Source organism: Pseudorca crassidens, chromosome 3 (assembly GCF_039906515.1).
Source record: "Pseudorca crassidens isolate mPseCra1 chromosome 3, mPseCra1.hap1, whole genome shotgun sequence".
NCBI classification, from domain to species: Eukaryota; Metazoa; Chordata; class Mammalia; order Artiodactyla; family Delphinidae; genus Pseudorca; species Pseudorca crassidens.
This window is the reverse complement of record NC_090298.1, coordinates 55,559,286-55,573,630: the sequence shown is the minus strand read 5'-3', so window position 1 is coordinate 55,573,630 and position 14,345 is coordinate 55,559,286. Positions and strand designations below refer to the sequence as shown.

The window sequence follows — 14,345 nt, the reverse complement described above, 5'->3', positions numbered from 1 at the left end:
AGATTTGCAAATTCTAAAATTATCTCCCATGTACCCTTTCTTAGGAAGTTATTGGAGTGTGTATTCTCCTAACAAAGACGGAAATTTAAAAAGAGGAAGGGGAATTCCCTAGTGTCCAGTGATTAGGACTCTGTGCTTCCACTGCAGGGGGCATAGATTCAATCCCTGGATCCTTGGTTGGGGAACTAAGATACTGCATGCTGTGCTGTGCAAAAAAAAAAAAAAAAAAGGAAGATGTGGGATCAAAAAAACAGTAATTCCAACACAGGAGAAAGGCAAAAGAAATTCCCAAGACTTTAGGTGATCCTAGGCTGACACTTTTTAGTTGGCCTGAGGAGCAGTCAGTACACGTTGGAATAGAATGATAAGGAAGGTGGGTTCTAAGTGGGACATCTCCAAGCAAAAAAATGAAATTGATAACTTACTTGAGGTATTTGAATGTACTGAGAAGAGATTTACACTTCTGGTGGAGTTGGAGATTAATGAGCGATAGGTACAGAAAAACTAGGCAAATCAAAATAAGCAAGGCACTATTAAATCTGGAACAAACTAGCTGTTAAAAGAAAAATTGGATATCTAATCATAATACGGTACTTAGGGCACTTTGGTAAATCATATGGTCATAAAATAATTAAAACACTGAATACTGATTTAACCCCAAATTAGGGTTCAATTATATTGGAACGGTGGGGAGAGGGGGGGGTTGTGTTTGAATGTGCATGTGTGCTGATAGTATAAAAGAGCTAAAAACCCTCATCTTCCATTGTTAGAAGTTAGTGGGTAATGTTTAAAACTGTATAACAGCTACCAAAAAAATAGCAATAGAAGAAATTTATTGAGAATTATGACTGTAAACAGCAAATCACACAGTTAAAAGAATAGAAAATGATTCTTTTTAGAGAGCAGGAATGGGAGACAGGGGCGTGTTGATTTTGTTATAAGTTTAAAAGAACTATTTGACTTTTTTTTTTTTTTTTGCGGTACGCGGGCCTCTCACTGCTGTGGCCTCTCCCGTTGCGGAGCACAGGTTCCGGACGTGCAGGCCCAGCGGCCCAGCGGCCATGGCTCATGGGCCCAGCCGCTCCGCGGCATGTGGGATCTTCCATCCAGGACCGGGGCACGAACCTGTGTCCCCTGCATCGGCAGGCGGACTCTCAACCACTGCGCCACCAGGGAAGCCCTGCTTTTACATATTTTTATATGCTCAGTAACTATTGCCTTCTTGTGAGGGCAGAGACCATTTCAGACCTCTTTGTATCATCCACCCGGCTTTGTACGCTTTAGGCATTTAATGCATCTGTTGCCTTTAACAAAAATGGTTCCCACAGATTAATTTAGGACTGTTGCCTTGGGACGGTGATCAGGACTCTGCGCTTTCACTGCAGGAGGCGCAGAACTAAGATCCCACATGCTGCGCGTTGTGGCCAAAAAAAAGGACTATAGCCTTGATTGCATAGGACTGCAAGGGCTTGATCACCTTATATTCACTGGATCTAAACCCTATCATTTTAAGTCAGAGAATAAGCAACTGGCCCTTAGACCACAGCTATGGGGGAGAGTCTGACTCCTAGGCCAGCCAGTGTCCAGCCCACTATATCAATTTTAGTCTTTCATGTTAGGCATTCCTATCCTGCTCCTATGGAAAATCAAGGCAACCGACAATAGGAAACCCTACTTGAAATAAGGCATTTGAAGAGTATAAGTCACTGTAACTTACCTGATGATTTTTAAAGAGCTAGAAAATGAAACCCCATATGATTACCTAACAGGTCTGTGGTTAACTTTTCCTTCCTTCCCCCCTCCCTTCCTTCCTTCCTTCCTTCCTTCCTCCTTCCCTCCCTCTCTTTATTTTGGTTGTGCCAGGTCTTAGTATGACAGGCAGGCTCCTTAGTTGAGGCTCCAGGGCTCCTTTGTTGTGGCATGCAAACTCTTAGTTGAGGCATGCATGTGGGATCTAGTTCCCGGACCAGGGATGGAACCTGGGCCCCCTGCATTGGGAGCGCAGAGTCTTAAGCACTGCGCCACCAGGGAAGCCCCTTGTGGTTAACCTGTAACCTTGTATTCAAATATCTTCAATGCCCTGCTCCTAACCTTCATAATCATAGGTCTACTAACTCCACACCCACACCCGAAAGCCATGATGGTGCAAAACTGAACTACTGATGGGTATACACACTTTACTCCAGAGGAAATTAATCCCCTTGCCTTCTATTTCCAACCCCACTGGTCTCTTTGATCTATCAAATGCCACCTCCTTTGTGAAGCCTCACCCTCTTCCCTTCAGCTAAAAGTAACTTCTCCATTTTCTGAACTTTGCCACTCCCTTACGGCACCAAATCTCTCTAAATCTTGAATTATAGTTACATACATCTTATCTTCCCTACTGTAATAAGCATAGTGAAGGCAGAGTTTGTGTCTGATTTTTTACCTTAAACAGCGAGCTTATGGGTAAGAGGCAATGAACATGCTGCTTAGTCTACCCAAGTCCCCATCATCTCTCATTTAGGCTTGGGCAAAAGCCTTCTAACTCTTCCTTGGATTCTACTAGGCTCTTCTATCATGATCCTTTTGAAACACGTCAGCGAGTCAGTTCCTTACTCAAAGCCCTTCACAGACTTTCCATGTCCTCACTATACCACTTGACTAATTTTGCTGCTATCACACTGGCCTTCTTGCTTTTCTTCTATCATGCTAACCACCTCCTGTCTCAAATGCCTTACATTTGATATTCTTTCAGGATAGAATAGTGGCTATTAATAGACTACAGGACTTCCCCGGTGGCGCAGTGGTTAAGAATCCTCCTGACAACGCAGGAGACACGAATTCGAGCCCTGGTCTGGGAAGATCCCACTTGCTGCAGAGCAACTAAGCTCGTGCACCACAACTACTGAGCTTGAGCTCTAGAGCCTGCGAGCCACAACTACTGAGCCCACGTGCCACAACTACTGAACCCATGTGCCTAGAGCCCATGCTCCACAACGAGAAGCCACCGCATGAGAAGCCCGTGCACCGCAATGAAGGGTAGCCCCGACTCGCCACAACTAGAGAAAGCCCGCATGCAGCAACAAAGGCCCAATGAGCCAAAAATAAATAAATAAATGAATAATAAATTTATTAAAAAAATAGAATACAGTCTAAGATACTAGGTACCATTTGCTTCCTTACTCAAATCAGGTTGTCTTCCCCCATAGAGATCCTTTTTGGCCATTCTCTAGCACCCCTGTTAAGGGTGAAACCAGAGTGCCTGGTTTGGACAGTTGGCTTTACCACTTACTGGGTGTATGATCTGGGGGCAAGTTAACCTTTTTCTTCCTCAGTTTCCTCATCAGTAAAATGGGGATAATAATTACACATATTGATTGCTTAGAACACTGCCTGCCTGGTACACAGCCAGCGTTCAATAAGTTATTGCTTTTCCTCATAGTGCTCATCACAATCTGACATTTTTACATATTAGTCTGTGTCCTACACTTGAAAGTAAGCTCCTTTAGGGCAGGACTGTTTTATCGGTGATTTTATCCCTAGCTCCTAGAGCAGTGTCTTGCTATAAAGAACTTCAATGCATTTTGTTGAGTATGAATGGATTTATTCAATGTTTAAAAAAAATAAACTACTGAATTGTATTATTTTCTTAAATAGGCTTTCCATAACTGTGTGAATATTAATATTGACAGATCTATGTATTGTACTTTGTTGCAGAGGAAACCTCCTTGGCCTTTAGTTTTTCTTTTTTTTTTTTTTTTTTTTTTGCGGTACGCGGGCCTCTCACTGCTGTGGCCTCTCCCGTTGCGGAGCACAGGCTCCGGACACGCAGGCTCAGTGGCCATGGCTCACGGGCCCAGCCACTCCGCGGCATGTGGGATCTTCCCAGACTGGGGCACGAACCCGCGTCCCCTGCATCGGCAGGCGGACTCTCAACCACTGCGCCACCAGGGAAGCCCCCCTTGGCCTTTAAATTCAAGTGGAAAATAGCCACAAAGAGGAACAATGTGTCTGAAAAAAATCTAGTCCACTATACTGTGTTATTGAACTAGATCAGTTATAGCTAACTTATTATGTGATAATACCAGAGTACTAGGAGAAAAAATGGATAATTGTGTGCTTACCACACAGTAGCTTCAAATAATTACTAGCAAATTATAAAAGCACTTGAAAAAGAAAATGCATAAGTTATACTTAAGATTTTGACAATTGTATACACCTGTGTAACCACCACTGTGCTCTAGATATAGAACACTTCCATCACTCCAAAAAGATCTCCCTGCCCTTTTTTTTTCTAACAAACTCCCAGTCTTTGCAAGGCAAACACGTGGCAGGCAAAATAACGACCCCCAGAAAGATGTCCTTGTCCTAATGCCCAGAACCTGTGAATATGAACATACCTGTGACTATATTACACGGCAAAAGGGACTTTGAGATAGGGGATTATCTGGTACCTGGGTGGGCCCAAAGTAATCACAAGAGTCCTTAAAAGTAGAAGAGGAAGACAGAAGAGTGAGTCAGAGAAAGGTGCCACAGTGGAAGGAGAGGCAGGAGAGATTTGAAGTATAAGAAGCACATGACCTACTCTTGCTGGCTTTGAGGATGGAGGAGAGGGGCCACAAGCCAAAAAATGCAGGTGGTCTCTAGAAGCTGGGAATACCAGCAAAGGAACAGGGACCTCAGTCACGATCATTAGGACTGAATTCAGCTAACAACTTGAATGAGCAAGGAAATGGATTCTGAGAGCCTCCAGAAAGAAATGCAGCCCGGTGGCAACTTGATTTTAGCCCAGTGAGTCCCATACTGGACTTCTGACCTACAGAATTGTAAGATAATAAGTTTGTGTTAAGCCCTAAACTTGTGGTAATTTGTTATGACAGCAATTGAAAATTAATGCTGTATTGAAAATTTCTATGCTCTATCACTATAGAGCTTATTCTTCTTAGTCTTCTCTGTTTTTGTACTTTATATACATGGAACCATATAGTAGACCTCTTTTGTGGCTGGCTTCTTTCAATTATATGTATATATAAATATATATATATAAATATATACATAGACACACACACACACACACACACACACACACACACCCATATATATATATATTTTTGTCGCACCCTGCAGCATGTAGGATCTTAGTTCCCCGACCAGGGATCGAATCCGTGCCCCCTGCATTGGGAGCGAAGAGTCTTAACCACTGGACTGTCAGGGAAGCCCCTCACCTATAATGTTTTTGAGATTCACTTATATTGTTTGTAACAGTAATTTTTAAAAAACTGCTGAGTAAGTAGTCCATTGTAAATACACCATAACTTACTTATCCATTCTCTCGATGATGGACATTTGGATTCTTTCCGGTTTTGGGGTCTCAAGAAGATGTACATTCTTGTACCACTCTTTTTATAGACATGTTTCCATTTCTCTTGGGTAAATACCCAGGAGTAGAACTGCTGGGTCACAGGAGAGCTGTATGCTTAACGTTAAGAAGAAATGGCCAGACGGTTCTCCAAAGTGGCTGAAATTTCAAATTCCTACTGGCAGTTTGTGGGTTCCAGTTGCTCCGTATCCGTGAATTTGAGCAGATTGTATTCTCATTTCACGTATGAGGAAAAAAAAGATACCCAGAGAGGCTGATTTGCCTAAAGTCATATGGTTTGTATGAGCCAGAACCAGGACCCTGGTGCTCTCCATACTGGAGTTTACCTACTTTCCATCTGTACTCCCTCACCCTTCAGTGTTGCATTCTCTCTCATCTTGATAGTTGTCCATCACATTAGTTTAATTTTCTTGCTATTTTTATGCCTTCCAAGGGAAATGACAATTAAAAAAAATGTAATATTTATTGTACCTATCTACCTAAAATTTTTTAATGTATAAAAATTACATTAAAACATCAATATGCAATTATTTTCCCACCACTCAAAAATTTTAATATGTATTGAAGATTCTGGACCAGAAAATGTGTAAAGAGAAGACAAGAAATATCAAAATAACTTATAACAAATTTCTAAAACCTCTCACATTTTAAATTTGTAAGACAAAAATATGATTTAAATACATGTTTGCCATTATGGTATAGATAAGAAAATAGTATCCATACTAAAATTAATTCATCCTACTTATCAAAATTCCTAGTATAAGAGTGAAAATACTCAGATGCTTATAAATAGGTATTCAAAAGTTTCTCTTGGTCAACATTCTTTGGTGTTCATAAAACTGCATATATTATTATGTATCTATTTATCATACAGTCTTTTCAGACTATACATTCAGTTTAAATTGTAAATAAAAAAATATAGATATTACTATAGAAAGTAGTTATAAAGTATTTTGATTTCATAGTGCCCAAGGGTTTATGAACAAGATTTACTTATTAAACTTTAAAATAACCACCTAATTCTTTGATATTTCTTCTACATCTACATGTTCCAGAAATTTAAAAAAAAAGTTACATCTATAGGCAGAAAATTAACTCTGAGTTGACAGTTATTTATGACTCTCTCCACTGGCTGTTCCACAACATATGAAAAGATGAAAAGCCTAGCATTGCTTGGATACCAGCTTAATAAGCAACTTGGAATGCCAGATGCATAACAAGAAATGGAATATTCTACTTTAAAGGAAGAAGTCAAGAGTGAATAACATGAACACAACTTAGTCTAAGTTCTTTACCCTAATAAAGTAATTATTCATTTGCAAACATTACCAAAAGTAAAAAAATTTATTTTACAGAGTGGTTGGCTTTTGTAATACATCAAAAACTGTCATGTTATCCTTCACTATTCTCACTGCTGCCTCGTATCAGTGGTTGAAGTTTCTCCCAAATAATTTAGTTTACATTTAAAGTGGCAATACAGGTTTTACTTAATGGATTTAAGTTATAATTAGAAACCAGTTTTATATACAGAAAATCCATAAATATAGACCTTTTATTCCTATTTTATCCTAGGGCTATGCAAAAAATTGACTAAAAATTTTTCATTTGGGTCTTTGTAATAAACATGTAAATACATTATTTACAATGGAGATGCTTTCTTACAGAAAGTAAACACACAGAAGTTATTTTGGTCTTCACTAGAATCCATCATTATATGTTCACTTTTGAAGATGATATGATACATCATGTTCACTTAAATTTTAAGTTTCCTGTTTTATACGTAATTTAAACAATTATTTTACTTGTACAATTAACGCTTCATTCTGTATTTAAATTTCCTTTAAGAAAGATTCCTTGATCCAACTGTAGGGAGCTTTAAAATTTTTTTCAAATACCACAAAATGTTTCTGTACAATTATGTGCAATTTTCTTCCTTCTGGCGATATTATAAATACCCGGTCATTTCATCTTCATTGTTCATACCCCAGGGGTAATTCCCAAGTTATCTCACATGATGTAAGTACCATCTTTGTAGTATTTCATGGACTCCATTTGTTTTGTCATAGCCAGAACATCATGAAATCCAGTACTAAGGCCAGACATATGTTGAAAGTATGCTTCTTTTTCCACTTGAATTGTTAAATTGTTTACTCCAGCATCTTTAAGTATTCCTGTAACCTGTTATAAAAATCCATACATTTAAAAGCATTTAGATTAATGCATTTAGTGCACTTGGATTAAATAATAGATATCACATTTTTTAAAATAGCCACAGATAGTCAATGATAAGTTCTTAAAATAATGTTTATTATTTAGCTGGTCAAATATTACATAGGATCTTTTAGAAGGCCAGTAAATCACTGACCTGACATTCAAAGTAGAAAAGGAAAACAGCTACTGTTTCCAATTCGGTAGGTCTAGAATAGGGATACAGGAACTGTTTTGATCCTTATCTCCAACCATGACACATACCTGCCAACTTTATTATTATTATTAACTTAGGACTATATTTATAATAACTTATTTCTTGACCATCTATTGGGAATTACAAATTGGATTACAAATGAACGTTTTTTTACATTAACTTAAGCTTGTCCTCCACATACTAAAACTTGACTTTATTTTTTACCATTTTTGGATATAAGACAAATCTAGATGTAAAAAAACAACTTATCCTTGGACAGCTGTAAGAATGATATTTTTAAACAATTAAATGACTACTGAGCTGTATAACTTACAATGTGTGCAATTACCTCAACTGAAATTATTTTAAAAACTTAAGATTATTACCTGCTGTACTATTCTTTGTTCCAGCACATCAGATGTCACCTGTATATGAATTGTTCCTGCCACAATATTGGCAGAATGACGCCAAAAATGTGGGTCTCGGTATGATATTAATCCTTCAATTTTCTGTAGCTGTCAAATAAAAGGAGAGGTGATATAAATGGATTTGAAGGCTAATTTACTGAACACAAAGCAGTCTTTCTAGTCCAGAAACCATTATTAAGCTGATTAAAAAAAAAAAGTAATAAGGAGAGCCCAGAAATGAGAAAGGAATGGGAGGGACAACTAACTTCAAGTAAAGGTGTCTAAAATATTTTGACCTGGCAGTGATGCCAGGGAAGGAAGTCTGGAATAGGAAGTGAACAGGGTTACACAGGTGACTTTAAACCCATTTTCACCGATGTAAGATGTACTTTGCCTAGTCTAAACATTGGATACGTTCAATAAACCATGTTGTTTCCTTTATATTGATACAAACATTCCAGTATTATTTGTTATATTTGAGATAACACATGCAAAAGATATCCTTCATGTTCAACAACAGAGGGCTATAAATTATAGACTATCCACACAATGTAATACTACCCTGTCATTAAAAATGTATTAGAATATTTATCAACATGACATAATTAAGTGGGGAAAAATTTACAAAGCAGTACAAAACATTTTTTTGGCCATTTTTATTTTAAAAATATTTTTATACAGAAAAACGACTCAAAAGTGTTTCTGGGCTTCCCTGGTGGGGCAGTGGTTAGGAATCCGCCTGCCAATGCAGGGGACATGGGTTCAAGCCCTGGTCCGGGAAGATCCCACATGCCACAGAGCAACTGGGCCCATGCACCACAACTACTGAGCCTGCGCTCTAGAGCCTGTTAACCACAACTACTGAGCCCACATGCCACAACTACTGAGGCCCACGTGCCTAGAGCCCGTGCTCTGCAACAAGAGAAGCCACCGCAATGAGAAGCCCACACATCGCAATGAGTAGTCCCTGCTCACCACAACTAGAGAAAGCCCACGCACAGCAACAAAGACCCAATGCAGCCAAAAAAACAAAAAAACCAATAAATAAATAAATAGATAAATTAAAAAAAAAGTGTTTCTTTCCAGGTGGTGAAATTATATGTGATTATTATTTTTTTCTTTTTTCTACTTTGAAGCTTTCTGTAATGGATATGTATTATTTTTGAAATAAAAAACTTTCTTTTTTAGTAGGATGTATTAGTCACCAATTATGAGAAAGTGAGAAAACTTTACTAATTTTATTTATGAAACCAGTGGGTTAAGATGCTATACCTTAAGTATTCAAGATGCCAACTGTTCATCAGCAGATCCTAATTACTTTAATATGATATGTCAGGGACTTCCCTGGTGGCGCAGTGGTTAAGAATCCACCTGCCAATGCAGGGGACACAGATTCGAGCCCTGGTCCGGGAAGATCCTACATGCTGTGGAGCAACTAAGCCCACGTGCCACAACTACTGAAGCCCGTGTGCCTAGAGCCTGTGCTCCGCAACCAGAGAAGCCACCGTAATGAGAAGCCCGCGCACCGCAACGAAGAGTAGCCCCACTCACCGCAACTAGAGAAAGCCCGCGCACAGCAACGAAGACCCAATGCAGCCAATAAACAAATAAACAAACAAATAAATAATAAGATATGGCAAACCACAAGCTGAAATACATTCTATTTTGTGTTTGGGTTTTCTATGAATTGCCTGTTTATATTATCAGTCCATTTTCCTACAAGACTGTCATTTTCATTTCTCATTAGGTCAACTTATTTAATTTCAAATACTATTTTAAAAGGAAGAAGACTAGTAAACAAATTATACACAGTACCTTTTCTAAGGCAATATGTAGTTCTTTTTCATATTCTGGTGGCAGTCTCAGAAGGAGAACCTGACAGGCATCTTTAATCAGTGGGACAACACTGAGAAATATTAATATAGCGATAAAAAGAGAACAGAGGGGATCAGCAATGAACCATCCAAACTGCTCTATAAGAATGGTGGATACGATCACACCAATACTGCCAAGTGTGTCTGCCAAAACATGTAGAAATACACCTACAAGTAAGATACATAAAATATTAAAAATTAAAGCACATTTAATTTAGTTCTTTTATTCATTCTACAAATATTACGAGGTACCTATTATTCACCAGGCACTCTGCTAGGGGCTGGTACTTCAAAATGACTAAACATGGTCACTTCCATCAAGGAATTCATGGCATAGTGGTGAAAGTAAGGATATGGGCAACTATTACCAGTGTGGTGAGTTTTATGATGGTGTGTGGGAAAGCTTCCTAGAAATCATACATGAGCCAAGTTTTGACATTACCTAAATTATTTCTACTAAAATATCAGAATAGGGAATTCTCTGGTGGTCCAGAGGTTAGGACTCCACACTTTCACTGCTGAGGGTGAGGGTTCAATCCCTTGTTGGGGAACTAAGATCCCACAAGCCATGCGGTGTGGCCAAAAAAATAAATAAATAAATAAAACATCAGAATAAATATCTCAACATAAATGATACTTCCCCCATATTTTTTTTCAGTACAATAAAAATTTCTTAGTTCTTTTATAGTGAAAGTGCGTAATGCACAGTTTCCCTTGCAACTAATATTTACTCAAATGTCGCTATGAAAAGGACTCTATAATTACAATAATTTATTTTTAAAAATTGACATTTATGAACAGTTGTGAGCATTTTCTGTAACAGATGACTTTAGATCTCTTTTTAGTTACAGGTTGGTTTTTTAAAATAAAATTGTACCAAGAGCCCAATACTTAATACAAATAAACAATGTCAATTCAGAACACAGTTGAAAGGTAGGACAGTATCCGGCAAGGACTCACCCCTCATGTTAGCATTCATGCCTCTGCCTGCAGATCCGTGGCTGTGACCGTGCCCATGGTCACTGTGTCCATGCACATGGTGTGAATGGCTGTGATCAGAGGAGTGACAGCTTCCTTGAGAAGCTCCATGGGTATGGTTATGGGCATGGCTAAAGGCACAGATACCAATAAGGTTTACTATCAGCCCTCCAACTGAGACTGGCTAGCAAAAAAGAAAAAAGAAAACCTTTAAATTTGTAATTAAAAAAATAAACTTGTTATTTAAAAGTTATTATGTTGTTATATATGTTTTTTGGTTTATAGTTTTGAAAATATTCATAGTAAAACCTCATTAAATTCAATAAGAAAATTTTAAAAGTGTGAATTTTAGAAGAAGCATTTAACTTTCAAATACCAAAGTGCTCACAAGTAAAAGGATTTAGATTTGCTTTAACTAAATGATTAAGAATAAAAATGTACTTGATTCAGGCTTTATGAATAAATAAATGATGCTAAAGTTTTGTTTTGTTTATTTAAATAACGAGTTTGAAAGTACTGCTTACTAGAGCAAGTATACACTGTACCTGAAATCTCATTTATATTACTAGGTAAATATCAATACTTTAAAAGGCAATGATTGTAATTTACTAATGAGTGGATTACAAATAAACACAGTCTTACTGTTTCTTAACTATAGTAAAATTTCCCAAAGTAAAAAAAGTACAATGGAAAAGCATTTTTTAAAAAACAAAGTAAATGAGATTATCTTGATTTAATGGTGCCACAATAACACCCCAAAGGATACTTACCCTTGATTATCCCCTCTTACAAAATGATTTTGAATAGTAGCTCTAGCTCAGAGCACTATTTAATTTACATACATCTACAATTTCTCCTTTAGAGAAATCCATTTGTTTTATTTTTAATTTTTTAAATTAAAAAACAAATTTTAACATCTTTACTGGAGTACAATTGCTTTACAATGGTGTGTTAGTTTCTGCTGTATAACAAAGTGAATCAGCTATACATATACATATATACCCATATCCCCTCCCTCTTGCGTCTCCCTCCCACCCTCCCTATCCCACCTCTCTAGGTGGTCACAAAGCACCAAGCTGATCTCCCTGTGCTATGCAGCTGCTTCCCACTAGCTATCTATTTTACATTTGGTAGTGTATATATGACCATGCCACTCCCTCACTTCGTCCCAGCTTACCCTTCCCCCTCCCCATGTCCTCAAGTCCATTCTCTACATCTGCGTCTTTATTCCTGTCCTGCCCCTGGGTTCATCAGAACCATTTTGTTTGTTTGTTTTTAAGATTCCATATACATGTGTTAGCATATGGTATTTGTTTTTCTCTTTCTGACTTACTTCACTCTGTATGACAGACTCTAGGTCCATCCACCTCACTACAAATAACTCAATTTCGTTTCTTTTTATGGCTGAGTAATATTCCATTGTATATATGTGCCACATCTTTATTCATTCATCTGTTGGATACTTAGGTTGCTTCTATGTCCTGGCTGTTGTAAATAGAGCTGCAATGAACATTGTGGTGCATGTGTCTTTTTGAATTATGGTTTTCTCAGGGTATATGCCCAGTAGTGGGATTGCTGGCTCATATGGTAGTTCTATTTGTAGTTTTTTAAGGAACCTCCATACTGTTCTCCATAGTGGTTATATCAATTTACATTCCCACCAACAGTGCAAGAGGGCTCCCTTTTCTCCACACCCTCTCCAGCATTTATTGTTTCTAGATTTTATGATGATGGCCATTCTGACTGGTGTGAGGTGATACCTCATTGTAGTTCTGATTTGCATTTCTCTAATGATTAGTGATGTTGAGCATCCTTTCATGTGTTTGTTGGCAATCTGTATGTCTTCTTTGGAGAAATGTCTATTTAGGTCTTCTGCCCATTTTTGGATTGGGTTGTTTGTTTTTTTTGATATTGAGCGACACATATCTTAATTGTGGAAGAATGAAAAACTAAACTACAGTTATAAGTCAATGTTGCTAAAAGGAGATTGCACAAGATACAATGGGAATATTCAGAAAGGGAAATCTAACACACTTTAAGGTGGGAAGAGAGGGACTAAGGGAAAGTATCCCACCAAAGGTAACTTTAGAAGTAAAGCCTAAAAGGGCAGAAGTGAGGGAAGGGCGTGAGAACTATAAGGAACAGCGCATGTAAAGATTTGGAGGTACAGGGAAAACATTAAAAGTTGCCATAGCAGTAATTTAATCTAGAGTAAAGCCTTTGAATATTTCCTCAGGTATTCAAAAACACATCTTCAAACAAAAACGTTTAATAAGGCAGAAAAGAAACTGTTTTAGGATATTATCTAATATTTGACTACTAGCGTAGAGAAAAGTGTATTAATTAATTTCGAAGAGTCAGCAGTGTAAATGTAAATAGCAAGATAGGAAGTTATGTTAATTTAAATTAAAAAATAAGTAAATAAAACCTTCCTAGGTCAGTAACTACAAGTAGTTAAACTTTAGCAGGGAAAAAGCTGTATGAGTTTGAGCAGAAATTCAAATAGGAAAATGAAAAGACTTACTGTTAACATGTGTGTGTCTAATTCCGGAGGATCAATTAATCTAGCCACTGATTCCATAAACACGAAAAAAGCTATTACCACTAGAAAAAGCCCATTAATAAATCCAGAGAGAATTTCTATTCGGCCATACCTAAAAATGTAGAATATATTTAGAAAAGGAAAATGACAAATATTTTTAAAGTATAAACATTATTATGTTACAAATGAGGAAATGATTTTCAATGACAGATTTTCAATTACACAAATAGTAAGACTAGAAAATTACCAAGATTATAAATATCATACTAATGCTGGAAGGTTCTTTCCATACATATATGTTTGTTGAAATCTTATATATTTATCAAAGTCCTTTGTCAACGTCCCTTCTTACACAAAGCCTGTCCTAATTTCTTAGCAAGAAGTTATTTCTCTCTCCTTTAATCCTTTGGTGTTCTCTGTATCTCCGTCACAGCACATAGATTGGGCTTTGTATCAAAATTTTTTGTAATTTGGGGTCATCCATCTTTCAAAATATAAACAGTTGAAAGTAAGAGCTGAATTTATTAACCTATTTACAATAGTTCTTATCAAAATATCTTGCACAAATCAGGGATTCTAATATTCGCTGAACTGAATGATGACTTAGTGAAAGGATACTGCATCATTTCACTAATGATGACTTAGTGAAAGGCTACTGCATGCATAGCCACTTTAAACTTTGAATTCTCTTTCTAACTGCAAAGATGTGAATGACCATGAACATTCCATTACCTCAAAGAAACACTGTTGGCCAAATAGCTCACTATTTAACTGATTT

General features: G+C 37.4%; 1 protein-coding gene across 2 annotated transcripts in view; it reads right to left on the bottom strand.

Moving 5' to 3' along the window:
• Nucleotides 1-6,687: 6,687 nt before the first annotated feature.
• SLC30A5 (solute carrier family 30 member 5) overlaps nt 6,688-14,345 on the bottom strand; it is a 29,281-nt gene continuing 21,623 nt past the window's right edge. Inside the window, exons 12-16 of one of the 2 annotated variants that reach the window (XM_067730880.1) lie at nt 13,550-13,679; nt 11,008-11,209; nt 9,989-10,215; nt 8,153-8,281; nt 6,688-7,540 (exon numbers count right to left, since the gene is read on the bottom strand). In XM_067730880.1, the coding sequence (XP_067586981.1) occupies nt 7,370-7,540; nt 8,153-8,281; nt 9,989-10,215; nt 11,008-11,209; nt 13,550-13,679 (859 nt within the window). In that variant the 3' untranslated portion in view covers nt 6,688-7,369. The remainder of the gene's footprint in view (nt 7,541-8,152; nt 8,282-9,988; nt 10,216-11,007; nt 11,210-13,549; nt 13,680-14,345) is intronic. The other variant, XM_067730881.1, reaches the window with a different exon arrangement.